General features: G+C 63.3%; 1 protein-coding gene across 1 annotated transcript; it reads right to left on the bottom strand.

Moving 5' to 3' along the window:
• Nucleotides 1–4,992: 4,992 nt before the first annotated feature.
• On the bottom strand, nt 4,993–9,838 carry MNEG_9748 (hypothetical protein; the record flags this gene model as incomplete). The annotated part of the gene is made up of 12 exons (XM_014041780.1): nt 4,993–5,089; nt 5,458–5,568; nt 6,013–6,168; nt 6,443–6,524; nt 6,738–6,822; nt 7,442–7,528; nt 7,983–8,142; nt 8,315–8,367; nt 8,566–8,660; nt 8,933–9,035; nt 9,356–9,483; nt 9,802–9,838. 12 exons carry the CDS (start codon nt 9,836–9,838, stop codon nt 4,993–4,995), a joined length of 1,194 nt encoding a protein of 397 aa, XP_013897234.1.
• Between the last annotated feature and the right edge of the window lie 132 nt (nt 9,839–9,970).

Below are 9,970 nucleotides of genomic sequence, written 5' to 3'. Positions count from 1 at the left end.
ATCATCGGGGCGTCATGGGCTCTGTGATGGACCATACATGCTGACACATGCAACCCACACGTCTGTCCCCTTCCCGCTTCCCAAGGTTTTTGGCAGTGGCCAGCGCCAACCAGCCCACCCTGCCCGGCTCTGAGCCATCCTTTGCGACGTTCACCGCACTTCAGCGGCAGGTGCAGCAGCATATCCTGCTGCAGCAGCAACAGCAGCAGCAGCAGCAGCAGCAGCAGCAGCAGCAACAGCAACAACAGCAGCAGCAGCAACAGCAGCACAGCCGTGCGTTGCATCTGGAACCGCTGCAGCTCCCGACCGATGCCAGCTATGCACAAGCCTCTGCGGCCGCAGGCCGGCAGCATCTGTCACTGCAGCAGACGGACCCCTTGCAGCAGCCCCAGCTCGTCGGGCCTAGGGGCCAAGAGCGAGCACAGGCTGCGCGGCTCCACAGCCCATCACAGCAGCAACAGCAGCAGCAACAGCAGCAGCAGCAGCAGCAGCAGCAGCAGCAGCAATACCAGCAGCTGCCATGTCCGGGGCCAGCCGCAAGCTCACCCACAGCGGCAGCGGCAGCGGCAGCAGCAGTTGCGGCGCGCGCGCCCTCGCCCGGCGGCTACGCGAGCCATGCCGCGGCGGCGCTGCCGGTGGTGCGGCGGATGCCGCCCCCAGCCGCGAGAGCCAAGGGAGCGCCCGCCGCCACGGTTAGGCAGCCCGTTGCAGGTGCGACGGCGGGGCGCGGCTCACCGCGCGACCGCGGCGCGGCGGCCGTGTCACCGCCGCCGCCGCCGCCGCCGCCGCCGCAGCAGCAGCAGCAGCAGCAGCAGCATCTTGCGGCTGCAGCGGCCGCAGGGGGGTCGCAGGCTAAGGCAGCCGCCGGCGCTCGGGGACACAACGTCTTGCCTGAAACCCGGGGGAAGCACGGCGGCGCGGCGGCCGCACTGGCGTTGGCGGTGACGGCAGGTCGCCTGCCGCGCGCGCTGTCGTTGGGTCCTGCTGGGCTACCCTGTGGGGCGGCAGGGATGTATGGTGGCTTCGCACCCTACCCACTTGGGATGATGCAGGTGGGCTTGCTGCTGCTGCTGCTGCTGCTGCTGCTGCTGCTGCTGCTGCTGCTGCTGCTGCTGCTGCTGTGGGAGGTATGAGGCACAAGTAAACAGCGTTCGGCAGCCAGGCATGCAGGGTGGGGCGCGCACAATCACACACACACAGACACACACATGCGCGCACGCACGCACGCACCCACACATGCGCATGCGCGCATGCGCGCATGCGCGCATGCACGCGCACGCACGCACGCACGCACACACGCATGCACGCACACACGCACGCGCACGCACGCACGCGCGCGTGCACACACACACACACACACACACACACACACACACACACGCGCGCGCGCGCGCGCGCGCGCACACACATCCGCGTTCACACATGCGAACGCATCGCGCTTCCTGCCCCATCTGCGCCCCATCAGGCCCCAATAGCGGCAAAAGGGGGCGGGCGGGCGGGCTCGACCATGAGTGCGCCAGGCTTACTCCCTTTGGCCCCTGGCGCCGCACCTTGGATGCTGCCGCCAGGCATGGCTTTTGGCGCGCCAGGCTCTACAGGATTCGGGGCCAAGGCGCCGGTTCCATCATCCATTGCAAAGCGTAAGCCCAACGACGGTGGGTGGGTCGGTTTGGGGAAAAACTGGAGATTAGAACGGCACAGCGGCACCAGGGCGGCTGGCCCCAGCATGCTACACAGCAAATGCCCTGCCTCACTTTGTGTTGACTCATATCTGAAGGGCCGAGCACACACAATTTGTCACACTGCTCTTCCCCTGCCCAGCCCTTGACTTCTCAACCCATCCCATCAAACATCCAACCAACCACCCTACCCATCTGCAGGAGCCATGATGGCGCCTTATGCGGGCGCAATGACACCATTCATGGGCGCTCCAACCCAATTCATGGGGCAGGTCCCGTTTGCCATGCTGCCCACAGGTGCGGTCGCAGCTGGAGGCCCCAAAGCCGGCGCAAGGTCGGCCGTCGCAGCCGCCCACGGCGGAGCCTCCGGGTTGGTGCAGCAGGCAGCAGCGGCGGCAGCAGCGGCGGCAGCAGCGGGGGCGGTGGCGCGGCAGCCGCAGCCTTTTGGGGGCGTTTGGATGCCGCAGGGCGGGTACGGGATGCCCATGTTTCCAGGGCTTGGGCAGCAGGTGGGTCAATGACTTGCTTGGTACTGTTAACGGTGTGATGGGTCATGGATGCAAACGAGGGAAGCGCCCTCTGCAAGCTGTATTTGATGGCGTGCTGCTTGAAGTGTGGTCCCGTGGGCAGCGCAATCGATTGTACATACCGGTACGATTTGTAAATGCAGCACACGTGTTGCGTGCTGCAAAAACAGGAATCTGTTGTGCTGCACTGCATCATTGCTCCTCGTCTTTTGACACACGCACGTGTGCGCAGGCAAGCACACACACCTACACAAGCATACACTGACTCACACACACACAAACTTACAGGGGTGCATGCGTCCTGGCGGGACCATGCGAATGGCTGGCATTGCCAAAGCGGCGCGCCCTGGTGGGGTGAGCAAGGGCGGCGCGGGCGGCACTGCCTGGGGCTAGTCACGGTGGCCACTGGAGTGAGAGAGGGCATTCTGCCGTCTCACAGAGCGTCGTTTGAGCTGCGCCACCCAGTTTTCAAGCTGGGAACTCTGAGACTGATAGCCTGTGAAACGATCCAATGACTCAGCGCTGCTTGTAAGATGACAAAAATGACGACTGATTGACTGCATAATCGGGGCTCCTGCATGATGGAGTACAAACCATGCAAGCCAATTGTGCAGCGATATGCTCAGGCCAGAGCCCCACTCACCTGCAAAGCTCTGGCTTGCAGTGGCAGGCGGCAGCGCGACAGCAGGGTGAATGCGATGACCACCGCTACGGCTCGCTGCGGGTTAACAGCGCTGTCGAGGGCGTTCATCACTAGGATGGATACGGTCATGTTGTTGGGGTGGCGAGAGCCACCGTTTTGGGGGGATTTAATGAAGTATGCGCAGGGGCGCACAGGTCGACCCAGTTGGGTACTGCGATCGAGACGACGTGCGACTCGAGGGGGGAGGGTGCCAATTGCGCGCAAGCCGCAGGTCGGCCGCCTTCGGGGTCCTGTGGTCTGGCCACAGTGCGCCTCATGGCTGCCGCCCGCGCGCAGGCCGCAGGCTGACCCAATCGGGGTCCTGTGGTCGAGCCACAGTGCGCCTCATGGGATTTGGGCGGGGTTGTTAGCTCAGGACAGGTGGCAGCAGGGGCATGCAGTCGTGGAGTACATGCACAAGCATGTGGTTATGCACAAACAGAGCAGGGCATGCAAACGGATCCCTTGGAAGCAGGGTGAATGAATGATAGGGCGGCGGGGCCTTAAGAACGCTGGCAACGGAGGCAGGAAGGCAGCAAGCAGCTTGCGCAGAGCGTTTAGGCAGCTGGGGGAAGCTTGCGCGTTGGCCGAGCCGGCTCCTCGCTGGCTTCCTGCTGCTGCATGCATCACGCGTGCAATCCGAATAATATTCTTGTAGTTTATTGCCAAGATCAATTCCGTTCGATGCGAGATCATTCATACAACGCTCGGCGTTGACCGAAAACCGTTCTATGCTTTGATTGCTTCGGCGAATTTCTTATGCAGAAAATTTGTTGTTATGGCACTACCGGTACCGAACCAGCTCAGATGCATCTTGGAGGATCGGACACGGTCGCCAGGGCCGCAATCTCACGTCTTACAGTCAGTATACGGTATTTGGATAATTGCAGATGTGGCTGGTGCATGCCACGTGATCTCCCGAAACTGGATCAGCTGCACGCAAACGGTGGCTGGTGTGCAGCACCATGCGGCGTTTCGCAACGCCGCAATGCATGAGCAGAAGCACAGATCTAAGCTTGTCCTCAGCCGAGCTCTAGCTGGGTTTGTTCTGTACCACCGAGCAGGACAGCACTACTGGAGGTCACAAGTTGCCCTCGAGGCAAGATTCTTCGCTTTGTACCAGCTCCGTGGTGCCCCAGCTCCGCTTTGACTCTGCAGCACCCTCTCCGCTGTCACGACCCCCAACTTCCCTGCATGCTCTGTGCGCAGCGCTTGCTGCTACACGCTCATTTCAAATGAACAGTCGTCTTGATTGTGCACTGCAAAGCAGCAATCCCCTGCAACAGCGCAGCCTGGGCCAGCAACCACGCGCTGCCAAGCTCACCCACAAATTCAGCGCGCGGCCGCCACTCAGCTGTGTTCCACAACCCACCAAAGCCATGAGAGCACTGAGTGTCGCTTGAAACACGTATGCCGAGTATGGAGCTGCCGCCCAACGGGAAACCGATTACAAACTGTGGCAGCTAGCAGCCTTGCAATGATCGTGGATCCTGCAAGATATGGCTGGGCATACATACATGCCGCGGCAAATACACAGACGACAGCGATAAAATGAAGCACAAGTGCCCCTGGGGTTTGGGAAGTGTGAAAAGTATGTTTGTGGGAGAGTCCAGGGCAGAAGGCAACCCTGCAACCCGCGCTGCTTTCCCCTGCAATGTCGATACGCATTGCCTGAGGAAGGGTCAAGGTTTGAGGACCTGCCTCGGCCAGCACCTGGGAGTTGGACAGCCAGTGGGCCTTGGTGCTCGCAAGCTTTGCATGCACTGGGCATACAGGGGCCCAGTGAACGACAGCAATTTGACGTGGTTTCTTGTGCTGCACCACTGCTTGCAAACAACCGCCTGACGCCCCTGAAAGCATCCCAACACCCCTCCAAGCAGCAAAAGACATGCGCTTGCAAGCTCAAGAAAACACTTGCGGCGCCAGGCGCTGAAAGGCGAGTCCGACGGTCCAGGTCTACCAAGCGTTTGCGCGCAGCATGCTGACAGTGCGACGGCTGTGCGTGCAGGGACCCCAAGCGCTGGCGCGCAGGAAGCAAAGTGGACGAACAGTCAAGTGGCTCGTGCTTGTGTCTCTGTGCTCTTTGTTTCCCTTCGTGGTCTCGTCACCACTTGATCTTGCGCACCCCCACATAGGCCAGGGCGCGCGTGACGATGATGAACCCGATGAGCGCCAGGGCCGCGCCCCAGATGTTGATGTACCTGCGTCGGGCGGATGAGAGGGTTTTTCGCGAGCGCAGCTGGGTTTAGGTTTTAGGGCGCCGAGACAGCTGAATCTGAAACGACACACCAGGCGGCTGTCAGGGCTTCGGGAAACGAGAAAGCAGCTTGTAGGCGCGTCTGTGAGGGGCGGAAAATGGCTGGCTGACATGGACATGGTTGGGTTCCTTGGGCAATCAATGTCAAGGTAGCTGAGGCAGACGAACGGACACAATTGCCGCAGCTACCTCTGCCATGCTGCGCTGCGGCCACCAAAGCCCAGGCTGTGCAGTCTTTTGTACTGGTCACAGTTCTGTTGCCCAGAATCGAAGGGCGCGGCGTGGCGGCGGGCGCGCGCGGCGGCAACCCACCCCAGGCCGAGCTTGTCGATGGTCTGCTGGCCGCTGGTGATGGGGCAGCTTCCGTCTGGCGCCAGCTGAGACGGGGTGCAGGTGACCACCAGGCCGTCCAGCTCGTTGAGGCTGTCATGGGTTGTGGTGTTTTGAGGTTGAAGACGGTGAGGTCAAGGCAGCGCGTGCGGAATGTGATGCGTACGGGATGTGGTGGGAGGTGACAAAGGGTTGAGGGCAAGCTAGCCCTTTGTTGACCCTGTTTGGAATCCAAAGATCAGGCAAGGTCAGAGGCAGAGGAGATTTCATGAAGGTGTCCAGTGCAGAAAGGAGGCAGGCAAGGGGCCGGGAAAAGGGGCTGGGGACATGGGTGGCGCGGGCAGCAAGAGGGTCAGGGCAGCTAGCGCGCTGCAGGTGGACTGAGATGCAGAGGGGGCACGCTGCGCAACAAGGGCGCGTGCACGAGCTTCCCACGTACACATCCACACACGTGCCTCGACAACCTCCCGCTTAACCCTCACCCCTGCCGAACAGAAACATCGGCCCTCTGCACACAGACGCGAGCATGCATCACACCTGACGCCCTCGTAGCTGTACTTGACGTAGGACAGCGCGTCCAGCCACACAAAGTACTTTGGCAGGCTGGCGGGCGGCAGGAAGAAGCCGCCAAACAGGCGGCAAATCTCCAGGGCCAGGGGCAGCACTGTCACGCTCAGATCTGTGGTGCGGCACCTGGGGTCCAGGGTTTTGGGGGTCGTCCAGGCGGTCCGAGGGGGCCGATTTCAACGTGTGGGCCGGAGGCATGCGGGCGGCGGGGACAGCCGCCGAGTCAACTCGGCAAATGCAAGATCGCAGCACCGTCAGGCTGCCCTGAGGCACCCGCAGGCAATCGCCCAATACGGTGTTGGTTTATTGGTTGTCTGGTGGGCTGCGGCGAGGGTGCCGCAGCGGCCAGGCCTCTGCAGCCAGGCAGGCGAAAGTGCTGAGAGGCCCCATGAACGCTCACCAGGCGCTGACGAAGAGGGCGAGGGACGTGGCAGAGAGGGAGCACAGCACCATGAAGCAGGTGAAGATAATGAACTTGGACGCTGGCGGTTGGAGTGTGCGGTTGGGGTTTGGGGGTCGGCGGTTTGCGGCGGGTGGGGGTCAGGTGTGCTTTTGTAACCAGCAGAGGACCGGCTGCCAACAATGCAGAGCTGGACGCGGCGTTGGTTCGAGGTGCCTGAGCCACGCTGGCCATGTCGCTTTGTGCCTTCTTACCACAGTCCACCTACTACCACACGTAAATCCCCTGTGCTCACCCACGGCCTGCAGGCCGACCAGCCAGTAGACGATGATGCTGAAGATGACGGGCATGGGGAGCTGGAAGAGCGTCTCGGCAGTGATCTTGGCCATGAAGTATGCGCCTTGCATAATTTTCAAGGTATTCAGGGGGCAGGGAGGAAGGGGCGACGTTGGGTGTCGTAGGAGCGCAGGTCACACATGGTTGGACGCCACAGGGGCTGGCGTCAAAACACTGGGCGGCGAAACCATGGGGTGCGCCCCCGTGCAAGCTGGGCGCGGTGGTCCGCGGCGCGCCGCCGTGCCGCCCGGTCGGCGGGCGCGGTAGGGCTCGTTGGACGCGGGTGGGGTGGGGTGGCGGGAGCGGGCCTCACTTGAGTAGTAGGTTCCCGCGGCCCTCTCTCTCAGCGCCAGGATCCTCTCGCTTGGGAATGAGTTGATCATCTAAAACGGTGGGGGGAGGGCAGTGGCTGCGGTTGCGGGCGCTGGCCGCATCCTTCGAGCTGGCCGGAGGGGCTGCAGCAGGCTGTCAGGGGTCAAGGCGACCTGGAGCCATCGGCGGCCCACCTATCAGGTCCAGAGACGTCAGTCATTTGTGTGGCCGGCTGCGTGCCTGCATTCCTGGCGCCTGGCCGCGCAGCACTGCGGGCTGCAAAACGTGTATGGCAGGCGCAGCCTAAGCAACATTGCGCCACGTTTGCATGGGGGCGTGGCGTCGCCCCACCTGCAGCGCCCCGAACATGCCCTGGTTGATCACGCAGAAGAACAGCACCGGCTGACGGCGAGTGGTGCTAGTCTGGTTGGTGCCGATCTGTTGAGTGCGGTGCGTCAGGGGCGTCCAGGAAGTTGTGTGCGAAGGTTTAAGAGGGGGGGAAGCAAGGTGGACGCAATTGAGGCGTGCCTCAATTCAGCAGGAGGGGAGAGTTGTGACTTGACGATGCTTCTTGCATCGCCGGTTGTGAACCCCATGTCCATAGCAGGCGTCACGCCGAGAGCTGTGCTGGTTTCAATCAATTCATCCTTGCAATCCCCATAAAAAGGCGCAGACTCACACGCAAGCATCAACATGGCCAACACACACACACACACACACACACACACACACAACGCACACACAAACACACACACACAGTCACAAATACCCACACCACCACAAAGAGAAGAGTGTATATGGGGCACACGCACAAGAGCACACACGCACACATATATGCGCATGCACGCACGCGTGCGCATCTGCACACATACACACGCACCGACGCCCGCACCTGCAGGAAGACGGTACCGATCAGCACCGCCATTGCCACCGACTGCGCCAGCTGAGTCAGCAGCACGTCGCGCTGGCGCATCTTCTCCTTGAAGGAGCGCTCCAGCAACACCGTGAACTGGCGGCTCCAGGGGACCACCTCGCGCAGCGCCACAGGCGGCCTGCGCGGCGCGGCGCGGCGTGGCGCGGCATCGCCTTCCAGCGCCCTTGCTCTGGAAATCTTGACTGTTTTTGGCACCCAACAGACCGTCACCGCCTTGCCAGCGGGGATCGACCAGAGTTCCTGACACATCTGCGCAAGTGATGGCACCATATGCCCATCATGCGCCGCACCTGGCCTCCCTCCAGACGACCGACACGTCCCGCGCCAGCTGGTGCCTTAGGACCTGGACGGGCGGATACCAGTTGCAACGGACAGCAAATCCTGCGTCATTGCCTGGGGGAGGTAGCCCCAAGCGTCGACCCCACCAACCCGTCCCAGCTGCACTGCTACACAAACTTGCCCCCCCGCTGCCAGATCCAGGCCCAAGCCGGCGGCCGCCGCCCCGCGGCGCCGGGCCGGGCCGGGTCGGGGCGCCCCTCACCGCGGCCTTGGTGTCGAGGGAGCACGTGCTGCCGCCCATGTCGCCGCTGTTGGGCATGATCACATCCATCAGGAAGTCCGCCGGGTTGGTCAGCTCTGGGGGCAGGGGGGGAGGGGGCGGAGCCGGTTGCACAGGCCGGCATGATATGATGCACATTGGTCAGGTAGTAGCAGGACGAGGTGGCAAATCCACCCGCCCTAAAGCGGGCAGCAGGGCCACCCCAGCAACGAAATGCACTCTGAAGGAGAGCGAGCGCTTTCAAGCCTGGATAACGGTCTGTCGGGCCGAAAGCCAGCAAAGGGCCACTCCTCCGCCTGAAGGCTAGCAGGGGCCTATTGACCAGCCGGCCGCCGAGCGCTGGGCTCACCCGGGCACTTGTGGCCGGCGTCCTCAAAGTATGCGAGGGCCTCTGACGCAGGGCCCTGGTACACGACGGCGCCGCCGCGCAGCAGAATAAGGCCCTCAAACAGCTGGGGAGGGGCAGGTAGGGGGCGGCGCAGGCGGGGAGGGGAAAACGCGCGGGCCAGTGTGTGGGGTGAGCCGGGATGGGCTGGGGCAAGAGCACGGGGTGCGTGGCTTGTCAGAATCAGGGTTGAAGCCATCGCCGCAGCCAGCCTGTGTGGTGCATTTGGAGCGGTGAGCCAGTGGGCAGGTGGCGCGATCCAGCGGGCGACCGCGTGCGCCGTCCGCAGGAGGCGCCGGTCCCGTCACTGGAGATCAAGCCCTCCAGGCGCTGAAAATCGCAGGGCCGCTACCCGCGCACGCGCGCAAAAAGCGCCGGCCTTCGCACCTGGAAGATTTTGGTCTGCGGCTGGTGCAGCGTGGCGATGACCGTGCAGGCCCCGGAGTCCGCCAGGCCGCGCAGCAGACGGCACAGGCTCAGGGCGGTGGTTGAGTCCAGGCCGGACGTCGGTTCGTCTGGAGGACGGTAAGCGTCGGGGGGCCGTGCACGGCTGTCAGATGGGCAGTGTGCGAAGAGGCTGTTGTCGGCGGCCCGAGAGGTCACGCGTGCAGGAGTGGCATATCCGGTGTGTATGAGACTGCCGTGCTACCACCACGCTGCGGGCAGGGACTGCGTCCGCCCCTGCGGCCGCCGCACCAGCCCCGGTCCGCGCCCAGCGGGCGGCCGCGTAGGGGGTGGGCACCCAGAAGGGGGCACGCGGCTGCCCCCGGGAAGAGAAGGGACCCAGGCACCCAGCCAGCCACGCCGTGCCGCGGCCCTGCCGCCAAACCCACCCAGGAAGAGCAGCACCGGCCGCGTCAGCAGCTCCATCCCGACGCACAGCCGCTTGCGCTCGCCGCCGCTGATGCCCTTGCGCAGGGGGCTGCCGACGATGACGCCGCGCACGTGCGCCAGCCCCACCTGCTGCAGCACCTCGTCCACGCGCTGAGGGCGGGCGCGGGG

This window comes from Monoraphidium neglectum (assembly GCF_000611645.1).
Source record: "Monoraphidium neglectum strain SAG 48.87 unplaced genomic scaffold scaffold02049, whole genome shotgun sequence".
In the NCBI taxonomy this organism is placed as follows: Eukaryota; Viridiplantae; Chlorophyta; class Chlorophyceae; order Sphaeropleales; family Selenastraceae; genus Monoraphidium; species Monoraphidium neglectum.
Note: the sequence above shows the minus strand (reverse complement) of the source record. Positions and strands in the feature narration are given on the sequence as shown.